Source organism: Portunus trituberculatus, chromosome 38 (assembly GCF_017591435.1).
Source record: "Portunus trituberculatus isolate SZX2019 chromosome 38, ASM1759143v1, whole genome shotgun sequence".
Taxonomy (NCBI): Eukaryota; Metazoa; Arthropoda; class Malacostraca; order Decapoda; family Portunidae; genus Portunus; species Portunus trituberculatus.
This window is the reverse complement of record NC_059292.1, coordinates 1,490,001-1,503,830: the sequence shown is the minus strand read 5'-3', so window position 1 is coordinate 1,503,830 and position 13,830 is coordinate 1,490,001. Positions and strand designations below refer to the sequence as shown.

Sequence of the window (13,830 nt, the reverse complement as noted above, 5' to 3'; positions counted from 1 at the left end):
CACTGCTTTCATTGACACTATTGCAGCGACAATGTACAGCACCTCCGACGATCTTATATATTATGACAAGCTACCCCAGAACAACATGGAATACCTTTTTCAGGCCGTGTATCCTGCTCCATTTGAAGTAATGTTGTGACCACTGAGCCACTGACAGCCTCAGGACACGGGAAAGCCCATCTCCGCACTTTAACCTGCCCGGCGGGTGTATTTGAACACTCCTTGCTGATCTGCTATTTTTCTTTTTATGTAAGAGGAATATAGAGCAAGGGCAGCACAGAATATATTTATAAAAGAAAAGGTATTTCCCATGGATGCCAAAAGATTTACTGACGACTGACGAGCTGCCACTCCATACACCTTTTCTACCTACCTAATGCTTTTCTTTGTCGTACTATTCCATTCACTTTATGTTATGTTTATTATGGCATATCTTTTTTGGGGGGGTTATAGCTCGCTACTTTATCATTTATTACGTGGCATAAATTGTGTGGCAGTTAGCGCAGGTTTGTATATCATCCTTTAGTTTATTTGGCGCATTTTTTCATCCATTCTTTTGTATTGTATTTATTTTAACATTTCACCTTTTTTTCAATTAGAATTTTTTTCTATTGTAATGCAAATATCTTAGGTAAGTTGTTAAGGTCATCTCTTTTCTTCCATATATCAAGACCTACCTACCTACATCAATATCTCTAAACTTACCCTCATCTACCCAACGCATAATTTCAGTTGGAAATATTACATTTATTGAAGATCATCGAAAAGAGAAATTTAAATGATCCGTCACCCGTGCCATACTCACCCTTGAGCTGTAATCAATGCGGTACCACTCACTCCTTAGTCAAGCCATTATATATCTCCAGCCCCAGTCCAAACAAGTTATACAAGAGGACATTCATATCTGTAGTCAGGGTCACTGAAACCTAAGAGTACGTCACCTCAAAACATCACTCCCCAGTAAAGTTGCCAGAATAGATTAATGAATATCAACACATGAAATGAAAGACAGCCACCAGCCATAAAACATTACAAGATGGATTCTCACCAAGCCTGATGCTCAACTGCATAGCCATACTCGAGGGTGCGTGTGCAATACCATCACCAGCACCAATATACAAAGAGGAGTAAGTAACGCACGCTTGCGTACTGTTGGTAGACTTTCCCGCTAACCCTGCGAACCCACCACCACCAGTGCTATAGTGTAGATTCCCACGACATGTTTTGAGATAAGTTTGCTAAGGCCATTTATAGAAGAATACATTACAGAACGATGTTTTTTTTTTTTTTTTTTTCATCTAAGGATACAAGAGAAAAAAGAAAGTATATGAAATGTGCGTCCTGCACTTGCTTGAGGCTAGCCTGAGGGAACACACACACACGAAAGCGGCGAGGCGAATGGGCAAGCCTCTTAATGTGTGGGGTGTGTTCACCTAGCAGTAAATAGGTACGAGATGTAACTCGAGGGGTTGTGGCCTCGCTTTCCCGGTGTGTGTAGTGTGTTGTGGTCTCAGTCCTACCCGAAGATCGGTCACTACGAGCTCTGAGCTTGCTCCGTAATGGGGAAGGTTGGCTGGGTGACCAGCAGACGACCGTGGTGAACACACACACACACACACACACACACACACACACACACACACACACAAGCCAGAGGACCGGGGTTCGATTCCCCGGCCGGGTGGAGATATTTGGGTGTGTCTCCTTTCACGTGTAGTCCCTGTTCACCTAGCAGTGAGTAGGTACGGGATGTAAATCGAGGAGTTGTGACCTTGTTGTCCCGGTGTGTGGTGTGTGCCTGGTCTCAGACCTATCCGAAGATCGGAAATAATGAGTTCTGAGCTCGTTCCGTAGGGTAACGTCTGGCTGTCTCGTCAGAGACTGCAGCAGATCAAACAAACAGTGAAACACACACACACACACACACACACACACACACACACACACACACACACACACACACACACACACACACCTGGTCTCAGACCTATCCCAAGATCGGAAATAATGAGCTCTGAGCTCGTTCCGTAGGGTAACGTCTGGCTGTCTCGTCATAGACTTCAGCAGATCAAACAGTGAATTACACACACACACCGCGTAGTGTAGTGGTTAGCACTTTCGGCTCACAACTGAGAGGGTCCGGGTTCGAATCCCGGATAGCGGCGAGGGAAATGGGCAAGCTTCTTAAGGCGTTTTCAGTAGCGGCGCGGCTGAGGGCAAACGGAGTCAAACGGAGGCAAGTTTTCGCAAACGCGAGCAAACGCCTTTCCAAAGCGTTTGCTCTCGTTTGGCAAACGCTTTTTAGCCAATCAGCGTGGAGCAACCCCATCAACCTCATGGAATGAGATCAAGATGGAGTTACATTTCGAATAAAACTGAATAGTTAGACGTATGTTAGGCCATAGAAGTGGGTACTGTAGATGTAGATTTACGTTTACATATTGTGCGGCATACTGGAGAAAACCGATATAAAAATACGGCGTGAAATAAATTAAGGAGCTGGTGGTAGCTGGTGACATGTCGCATCTATCCGTCCTTCTTGTGGGTGTTGTCCGATTCTACGAGCATACTTCTAGTCGTGACTTCGATAAAATAATGGAGTTGCTTTTCTATTATTAGGTGAAAAATTATAATATTTTTGCAAATCCTTATATCATAAAGTAATGAATGATGGTAAAAATAGATTATCTGCTAATTATTGACGTAATTCAATTATATAGGCGTCAGAAAACCGCAGCCATACATCTACAATGGAACACCTTCAAAACAAGCCCGCGTAGATCAAACCACTTCCAGGACTGAAGACCTGTTGTTTTTTATGAGTATTGCGCTGCTCGGCCCTCAGCATATACAAATAATGAAACACTGGTGACCTATAATACTCCCCATCAAGGAATAAATTTCCAAACTCTTCCACTATGCTGCTGTGTTTACGTCTTGACCACAGTGCTGTAGCAGGAGACTGATGTGTACGATAACTTCTCCCAGGGATTGAGATCACAGTGACACGGTCGTCTGGCACCACCGACGGTGTCCTCAGCACTGTCCTGTTCAGCGTGAAGTCAAACATGTTTGGCCTTGCGGTGACGCTACTGAAAACGCCTTTAATGTGTATAGTCTGACCAGCCTTAATTTACGGCCGTGGGGGGGGGGAGAGCGTCTTTGTACAGTGTTGCCACGTTTTCACTACTGTTGCACTGTGTCTCTCTCTCTCTCTCTCTCTCTCTCTCTGCTTACCATGCGTGCTTTGGGGTCCGAGGGGTCTCCAAGCGCACGGGTTCGAATCCTGTCCACAGTCCGAGTGTAGGTTGGGCTTCCTCACTCGGGGTAACGGCTTCCTAGCGGGTGGGCTTTGAGATAGGAGGTACCCCAAAAAGGTATCCCCTTTAGCCCATAAATTCCCGTGAAAAGCCCACATGGTATAAATAAAAAAAAAAGTCATTTATAATTATATATATATATATATATATATATATATATATATATATATATATATATATATATATATATATATATATATATATTTGACAATTTTTCCAGCAATGTGTCAAGGCCACCAGCTGAGTGTGGAAGAGTTGCCGCTCGCAAGTAAATAATGCTTTTTTTTTTCACTTAGGTATTGGCATATACCTACTATTTTGTAAAAATAGAAACTACACATTAGCTTGGCTTACGAATTATAAATGCGATTATGCCTCACCCTTAAAATTACTGAAAAAGCCAGTAAATGTGAGCATTTTATCTTATAATTATAGCAACATCTGGTACTACAAGGTGAGGCTATTCGGCCTAGGAACCCAGGCCAGGCTGGGTTCTTCAGTATGCCGCCACTCACAAGACTTCTATAATTTTTTTTTACTTTGGATAATAGATTATTATTTTTTTTTCCATGCTCATTATCTTATATCTATAACGCTGATATTATTGCACACCCTGCACATACGCTAAGTACCATTATAAGTTACTACAGCTGATATCAGCAACACTGTTGAATATGTATGCCATGTTTGTATGGTACTATATAGTTGTTGTTTTTTTTTTTATGTATATGATGGTTACTGTTGATTCAGCCATCTATATACACAAGTCGAAATTTCATACATCTGAATTGATGGTATTTGCGATGCCTTGTACACCAATAACTTCCACTTCACATCGCATTTTGGGGAAACGTGGCAGCACTGTAGAGCTACTCTCGCCCCACCACAGCCGTAAATTAAGCCCGGTCAGACTTTAGTCCCTGTTCACCTATGAGCTCTGAGCTCGCTCCGTAATGGGAAAAGGCTGGCTGAGTGACCAGCAGACGACCGTGGTGAATTACACACACACACACACACACACACACACACACACACACACACACACACACACACACACACACACATATATATATATATATATATATATATATATATATATATATATATATATATATATATATATATATATATATATATATATATATATATATATATATATATATATATATATATATATATATATATATATATATATATATATATATATATATATATATATATATATATATATATATATATATATATATATATATATATATATATATATATATATATATATATATATATATATATATATATATATATATATATATATATATATATATATATATATATATATATATATATATATATATATATATATATATATATATATATATATATATATATATATATATATATATAAACATACACACGGCGGCAACCAGCAAGCAACACATGGAACAAATAAATTCGTGGTGCTTAGAATTAATTACTACAAGAAGAAAAAAGAATAATAGTTAAGAAAATGTATAAGGAAAGGCTACCATCAAAGTTACAGCAGAAAAACACAATAGACTCAAATAATGTAGGATACACTGAAGACTGACTTAGACATTACAGAGAACAGGAGAAACTAAGCATCTCAGTGCAGGACAGCAAGGAAAAAAATAATAAAACACAACAACGCATTTTGTGTTTGCTCCGAATTTGAAAAATTAGGAAAATTGACAGCTGCTGCTGTGGTTGCCCAATTCTCCCATGCTGCCCCGGTGTTCTCGGTGTTCCTTTCCCATGTCTCTGAAAGCTCATCCTTTAGGGTTTGTATTGATCACCACTAGTTTCTTGGTTCTATTACTGAACTAATTGATGAACAAGTCTTTTAGTTTGCTACTATCCATGACCGGACCTGTGTTGGTGACTGATCTTTTCCTCATTTTTAATATTTATCTCATTCTGCTAATCTCTTCTCTCCTCTGAGGTCCTCCGGTTTCCTACTTTAATTTCAGTCCATCTCCCTCGTGCCACTTCTGGAATCTGCATTCCCTGAGGCCGAGGTTCTTTAACATCATTCCTCTAAGAAGTGGAAGAACCTACGAACATTTTCCTCCATGAATCTACAAATCCTGAAGTTCTCGTTATCAACAGTTCAGTGCAAACATTACGTATTGATGAATCGCTGCCAAAATCTACAAAACAAAATTTAAATAAATGAAATTAAAGAAAAGATAAATAAAACAAAAAATAATAGAAATCGATTAATAAATAAAACCTCCATAATATAAACTTTCTATATCTGACTGAATATGTGCGTAACTGATCTTACTTCACTTACTTCAATATATAAATTGATAAGATCTGATCCCTCCACACCGCCATCTTTGGAACCATGCGGATCACCATGGTCTCTGTGGTGAACTTTGCTTGCCTGACTGTGAGGAATGAACAGATGCTCCATGTAGTGAAGGAGATATAGCAATCTGAAAGCCTGTATATGTCTCGCACACATTTTCCGGTGATATACAACTTAATTATAATATTTGAAGCGGACATACTGATAAAAAGAGTAACATAAGATATTTAATATGCAAAGAGGGGGATACACACATACACACAAACAAATAGTGCACCAGATCAGAGACAGAAATTAATATACTAACCTAGCATGTATTTACGAAGATAACACAGAAAACATACTGATGCGTCGTGACAAATACTGCGTCAGGAACAAATAATACAATTACTGTTGCTGCCACGCATAATACTACAGTAATACTCGTAAATTTAGTAAAAGATGCTGTCAAACTAGTATTTGCTCCCCTTATGTTACCAATCCTTTCAGCGCTGACCATGACTTGTAACACTGCAATAGATGTCACCTGCTTTGTACTGGTGGTGGGTACCTCAACCGCGCTCCTACTGCCAAGGCCCAACATCCCACCACCGTCGCTGCTCCGGAGGGCCATGTTGTGTACCTACTCAAGAAACGGATTTCCCTTCGTTTTGATTTATACAGCTGGAGGAAAGACTTGGCTAAAAGTATAACAAATAAGTGCTCGCAGCGAAAATCATGAAAGCGTTTAATAGCAAGGAAAGTAAAGTTTTTTTGCAGTAATATCACGGGTTGTTTTTCTATTCCACACAGAAAACGGCACTTTGTTCCGTTTTAGTTGATTATACATGTAAGTAAAGAATCCCATTTAAATCCTTAACATGTTAAAGTAAGATATTCGGCAATCAAAAAACTCAGTACAGCGCCGCTGTCCCGCGCACCCAGCGGCTGTCTTGTGCCTTCCGTCCGCAGAATCTGCAGTCTTGCGAGTCAACACAGCTACTCTTCATCGCCACTCTCGACTACCGTCTGTCAGTGGCCACAAGTCTAGGTGCGCAGCGAGGCCACCAACAGGCACATGGTTAGGCCTGAGAGCACAGGGGGGGAAGCAGCAGAACCCTAAAAGAATGAAGTTAAAGTTTAACTAGCTGTGCAAAGTATCTGTAAATGAAAATGCAACAATAAATCATGGAAATATTCCAATAATTTTCAAAGATGGAGAGCATGAGAACACAAAGAATACAAAAGTGCCATGCATACCTGGCACAGACACAGTACAGTAACATAAAGAATACAAATAATGTCACGTCTGCTGTGCCTACATAGGAACGGATCAAGATATTTTGATGCGGATATAAGACAGGTAGGCAAAAAAAATTTTGTTTATTGTCTGTTTGTGTGTGGGGCGGGATGGGATAGGCTGCAGGGGTGGGGGCACATACTCTATGGTGATGACAAGTGCGTCTGTCGTCTCACATACCCCTATCACATTGTACTCCGGGCAGCCCATGTCTGACGCTCTCAGGTCAATGATGTCGTACGTGCGTTTCTTTCTGCGTGTACAGGTGTGCGGTGCCATAACAGTGTAGGTTTCGCGCCGCTTGAACTCATGCAGCCAGTGTGTGAGCCACATGAGGTCACAGTCACACTCCAGTGGATTATCTGAGAAGGGGAGGCCAGGATGAAGAGTGCCATGAGTGCTCAAGCTCCAAGCATCCCCTGTAGCTATGCAATAGCTGCATGGAATACATTCTTAGGATTAGTGTCACTTGAACATTTTGTTTTGTCACTGTTAATGTTATTTTAGAGAGTGAAGAACGTCTGAGGGTTTGGTGGCTTTTGAAGTTTCCAATCATTTCCACCGTCAGATTTCCTCAACCCCATCACCTCTGGTGTCCTATAAAGACTCACGCGAGAGGTCAATCATGGTGAGGGTATCGAGGATGGGCAGCACGGTGTCCTCTGAGAGGTGCGTCAGGTCGTTGTGGGACAGCTTGAGCCATTCCAAGGAGTGTAAGTCGAAGAAGGTCATGGGCAAGAATTCCCTGATGCTGTGCGAGTGTGTTCACACGAGGAAGGAAATGAGAACATTTGATCTAATATATAACATTTTCCACCATCAATACAGGAGGAATATTTTTTATTGATACGTAATTGTATATGATTCATATATATATATATATATATATATATATATATATATATATATATATATATATATATATATATATAGATAGATAGATAGATAGATAGATAGATAGATAGATAGATAGATATAGATAGATAGATATATAGATATACATATATATATATATATATATATATATATATATATATATATATATATATATATATATATATATATATATATATATATATATATATATATATATATATATATATATATATATATATATATATATATATATATATATATATATATATATATATATATATCTATCTATCTATCTATCTATCTATCTATCTATCTATCTATCTATCTATCTATCTATCTATCTATCTATCTATCTATATATATATATATATATATATATATATATATATATATATATATATATATATATATATATATATATATATATATATATATATATATATATATATATATATATATATATATATATATATATATATATATATATATATATATATATATATATATATATATATATATATATATATATATATATATATATATATATATATATATATATATATATATATATATATATATATATATATATATATATATATATGTATGTATGTATGTATATATACATTGGTTGATTTGCACAAATCATGTAAATATGTCATACAGGCCACACAGCCGTATATATTCATGGATGATTCTAATCTTAGGAGGAATATCACTCATAAGCACGTTGTTAATGTGTACTATTTTTTTCTTATTGGATTTCAATGGAATGAAGTTCTACACTTACTTGTTTCGATTCAACATGAGGAACTTGAGGCTCTCCCCGTAGCGTTCGAAGGCGTCTTCCGCCACGTTAGTGATGCGGTTGGAGTCAAGGTCAAGCTGACGAAGGTTGTGCAAGGGACGGAGGGCGTGGGACGGGATGTGGTCCAGGCGATTGTGGCCGATCTCAAGCCACTCCAGGTTGTCTAGCGGTAAGGAGAAAAGGTGAGAGAGAGAGAGAGAGAGAGAGAGAGAGAGAGAGAGAGAGAGAGAGAGAGAGAGAGAGAGAGAGAGAGAGAGAGAGAGAGAGAGAGAGAGAGAGAGAGAGAGAGAGAGAGAGAGAGAGAGAGAGAGAGAGAGAGAGAGAGAGAGAGAGAGAGAGAGAAAAAATTTGTCCATATAGATACAAATGTTAACGTTGGCAGACTCACCTTCCAGTCCCATGAAGGCCAAGTCACTGATGTTGGTGATGAGGTTGTGCTTCAGGTTGAGGGAGTTGAGGCTTGAGATGGCACTGAATACGTTGGCTTCCAGCACTGCCAGTTTGTTGTTCTCCAGCATAAGCACGTCCAGCTTGTTGAGACCTGAAGGAGGGAAATGTTGTGCAGTCATCGCCCCCACCAATGACAGTACCACCGCTTTATATCACAACCATCGTTGACAGCGACACCAGTTTAAATTGTACATACAGACACGTTTTGGTGTGACAATTTGACCTGCAGTGACCTGTTACAGTTAGGGCCACTTTCTCAGACTACTGTATAAAGAAATAGACATTCACTTCTCTGTTGGCAGAACCGTTGATTGTGAAATCAATTTGTTGTAAGCAGATAAGCGCGTTTTATTGCCTGTCTCCCTGCATGTCTCTCTTTCACTCTTCATCACGGGTTGATATTTCACACCCTCAACCCCACAGCCGGCCAGGTTTTGTCCACCTTGTGGTTTACTACTTTTAACTAGTAGCGACCGGTCAGAACCACTCATGCCCTCTCAGTCTTCCTGGTACAAGGAAGGTACAAGGTTGTGTTGCAGCGTGTGTTCTGGAGATGAGTGAAGGGATCAACTTTGAGTCAATGAACACCTCCACCTGTGTGGTCAACCCAGAGATGAGTGACGGCATGAAGGTGTGAATGCGAGTGAGATCATTGCCGCGTGGCAGGAAGCAGATGACAGGGCCCTGCAGCCTCAGCTACTTACTCCACTTGAGACCACCTCTTAAAGGCACCTTTCCATCTCTTCCCTCGGTTAAGTGTGTGTGTGTGTGTGTGTGTGTGTGTGTGTGTGTGTGTGTGTCCACGCTATATTCGCGGATGGATGGATGGATTTAGTTTAGGCGCCTCAACATCTGAGGTCATATGGCGCCGTTACAAAAAGGTAAAAAGAAAATATGAAAGAAAAGGAAACAAAGGGATTAAAAACTATAATAGTAAAAACATCGTAAAAAAAACTAACTAAAAGCAATTAAAAATTATGCAATTAAAAGTATCTAAAATAGATAAACAAATAAGTAAATACAATAAAATTAAATAAAATTCACATATTTGGGAGAAGGCCCTTCTCCCAAAAACTAAAACATCATGGCCTTGGGCCAGGCACTCTGGCCCAAGGACCTTTGAGATATAATAGACACCGCTATCTCTACCGCGACAGCGGTAGAGGTAGCGGTGTCTTAAATCAGTCAAACTAGGGCACTCCACAAGTAGGTGCCGCACCGTAAGCGGCACCAGACAATCATCACAGTAAGGTTGAGGGTCCCTGGTCAGGAGGTACCTTTGTGTAAGGTACGTGTGACCTATACGAAGTCGCGCCAATAAAGTCTGTGCACGGCGATCCCGGACATGGGTGTAAGTCCACTGAGGGAGTGTGGAAGTAGTAATCTCTCCCATTTTTGAGGTTGCAACCCCCGTTAGCCATCTCCTCTGCCAAAGTGCAGCAACTGCCTCGCGAATTACAGGAAATACATCTCGGAACGGAATAGGGGCAAGAGATGGAGCGCGACTTGCTGCCTCTTTAGCGAGGCGGTCTGCGTGTTCATTCCCTGGAACACCAACGTGACCAGGGACCCAACAGAACCCTATATTCGCGGCTGTGGATGGATAAAGATTGCCTGTGAAAATTCATACTTGGAAGGTGAAATGAGGAACATTTCTATGGGTAATACGAGAAGACAATACGAAGAAACAATATTGCTGATTTGAAACAAAAATCAACATAAGTCAAACACACTCCATATAATGTGACACACACGACTATAAAGAAACTTGTACTTCCACTACTTCCAAGGAGTCTCCTTCCTCAAGGCACAGAATGTCATGCTTTATTATATTATTTCATTCAGGATTTCTTATTCTTTTCCAGAGTGCCTATTTAATTAATTTTCAGTTTTTTTTTTTTTTCCGTACCGCATTGCTTTCCCGCCCCTCAGCAGCCGCACTGTCGACGCCCTGCTGATGGTCATCCTGTGTCTGTGTCTGTGTCCCATGTTCACACCACTTCCCTAACCCTAACCTCCCCTCCCTCATCGCGCTTCATTTCCTCACGCCCCCACCCCCACCTCCCCGCTTCCACTAATTCCCACCCTCCAGCACCACAACACAACACAACACACCGTCATCTGTCTTGCAACCCCGCCACACACACACACACACACACACACACACACGCCCGGTAGCTCATTGGTTAGAGCGCTGGCTTCACAAGCCAGAGGATCGGGGTTCGATTCCCCAGCCGGGTGGAGATATTTGGGTGTGTCTCCTTTCACGTGTAGGTGCTGTTCACCTAGCAGTGAGTAGGTACAAGATGTAAATGGAGGAGTTGTGACCTTGTTGTCCCGGTGTGTGGTGTGTGCCTGGTCTCAGGCCTATCCGAAGATTGGAAATAATGAGCTCTGAGCTCGTTCCGTAGGGTAACGTCTGGCTGTCTCGTCAGAGACTGCAGTAGATCAAACAGTGAAACACACACACACACACACACACACACACACACAAGTTGATACAAGTTTATAAATTGATCAACGGAATGGACCAAGTGGATAATGAGAAACTGATCCTGAGAGAAGAATATGACATCCGAAGTACAAGATCACATAGTAAAAAGCTGAGAAAAGGAAGATGTCTGAGAGATGTTAAAAAATATAGTTTCCCACAAAGATGTATTGAGACGTGGAACAGCTTAAATGAAGAAGTAGTGTCTGTAACGAGTGTGCATTCTTTTAAAGTAAGATTGGATAAGTGTAGATATGGAGACGGGGCCACACGAACATAAAGCCTAGGCCCTGTAAAACTACAACTAGGTAAATACAACTAGGTAAATACACACACACACACACACACACACACACACACACACACATTCACTCACCCAAGAAGCTTCCCTCGAGGATAGTGGTGATGAAGTTCTCGCTAAGGGCCAGCACCTCCAACTTCTCCAAGGTGTGAAGGTTGGGCACGTCCGATAAATGATTCTTGCCCAGATTGAGGCGGTACAACTTGCTGTCGGGGTGAAAGAAAGAACGTGGTTGGTGTGATGGTGGTGGTGGAATACCGATAAGAACACAAGAACACAAGATCACAAGGGAAGATGCAGACAAAAAAAAAAAAAAAAAAAAAAAGAATAGAAAACTCTTTATTTCTATCTATCATCTTCCATAAAATGCATATAATCATCTTCTAAAACTCCCTAATAACTCGATTCTAACAAGCAGGTTACTGAGTGTTTTGTTGCAATCATACTCTGCTATATCTGAGAATCTATTCCTTTCCATCTCTCTTCTTTTAATCTAACTTCTTTCAACCCATTCAGTACCATGACGCATTTTCATACTTATTCTACTTGCTATTTGGCGATTTTGTACAGCCTCAGAAACTTATGTAAGGATTAGAATAGTGAAAACTCTGGTCATTAATCTTCTGACCTCCATAAACCCTTCCTAATATCAATAAAATCGCCTAATCGTACACAAAACTCTTGGTAAAAAATACATCTCAGTACTGAAGGGGTTAAGCTCAAACTTACAATCTATTTTCTTATCCTTATTACAGATCCTAAAGTTTTTGTTCATGTGACCCTTGTTATGGCTCTTACACCACATACTTCTAACAGATTCCTCTTTTAACCCACGTCTCTTTAAGGAATTTATTCTCGAAAGCTTCAATTTTCTTTGATATCTTTTGAATACTCATCTACAGAAGAGGTGATTGTAGCAGAAACGATGTGCCAGGTAGCAGCGGGAGCAACAGCGGTGGTTCCAACGGTCATGGCTAAGTGAGGTGATGATGATGGTGGTGGCGGTGATGGTGGTGGTAATGTTGGTTGTAATGAAGGTGGAGAGGATGATGGTGGTGATGATATCGTGGTGGTGGTGAGGGCGGGGGTGACACCGTTCACGAGGGGGAGGCTGTGCGACAACCCGCCAATTTTTCACTTAGTCCTTCCTGTCCAGGTCTACCCAGTATGTGACCAGCCTCCCGCCCTGCCTGTCCGCTTTGTCTCTTTGTCTGTGCTCTCTCTCTCTCTCTCTCTCTCTCTCTCTCTCTCTGTGTGTGTGTGTGTGTGTGTGTGTGTGTGTGTGTGTGTGTGTGTGTGTGTGTGTGTGTGTTTATCAGTGAGATTCATTTGAAGCATTTAATTACAGCATACAGAAGATTACAAATATATATTAGAGTATATGAAGTTGGTTCTCCACAGCTTGCCTTTAGAAAACAGAGCTTTTTAGGAGATTGAGGAGTAAAGACACTGCTTAACATGAAGTCATGGAGGTGAGAGTAAGTAGCAAGTCTTGTGCAGCGAGTCCAGGGCGGGGTGGGGGGAGCAGGCAAGCAGCTAGCAAGTTTAAGTTCAGACGACCGGCAGTAATGGAAACAGCAAATGATAGTAACAGATGATGAAACTAAAGACTCTAACGCCAAACTATTTGTTAAGACTAAGTGAGAGGAACCTTCCGCACACCATACAGATATACACAAACACTATACGCACACAGTTAGCAGTTGGGAGAAGATGAGAAAATGGCCGAGACGATGTTGAACACCTAACGTCATGAGAGGTGTTTCGGTATTTATGAGTGGATGTCCGGTATCCAGTTTATACATTCTATTAAGGGCAGGCTAAATAAGTTCAGCCTAAGGAAGGAAGAGAGTGCTTGGGTAGTGAGTGAAAAGTTACGTCAATTTAGTTGGTGAAGGAGTTGTGTTTTGAAAGATGGAACAATTTAAGTTTTGTTTGTAAAACAGTACCATTAGGAAAGTACAGAAAAAAAAAGA

At 40.5% G+C, this 13,830-nt stretch overlaps 1 protein-coding gene across 9 annotated transcripts in view; it reads right to left on the bottom strand.

Annotated features, from left to right (window-relative positions):
* Positions 1-5,866: 5,866 nt before the first annotated feature.
* The window catches only part of LOC123515222 (leucine-rich repeat-containing protein 4B-like), a 13,622-nt gene continuing 5,658 nt past the window's right edge, over positions 5,867-13,830 (bottom strand). For all 9 annotated transcript variants that reach the window (XM_045273784.1, XM_045273785.1, XM_045273790.1 and 6 more), the window contains exons 5-10: positions 11,930-12,060; positions 9,001-9,153; positions 8,595-8,775; positions 7,543-7,682; positions 7,112-7,293; positions 5,867-6,750 (exon numbers count right to left, since the gene is read on the bottom strand). In XM_045273784.1, the coding sequence (XP_045129719.1) occupies positions 6,679-6,750; positions 7,112-7,293; positions 7,543-7,682; positions 8,595-8,775; positions 9,001-9,153; positions 11,930-12,060 (859 nt within the window). In that variant the 3' untranslated portion in view covers positions 5,867-6,678. The remainder of the gene's footprint in view (positions 6,751-7,111; positions 7,294-7,542; positions 7,683-8,594; positions 8,776-9,000; positions 9,154-11,929; positions 12,061-13,830) is intronic.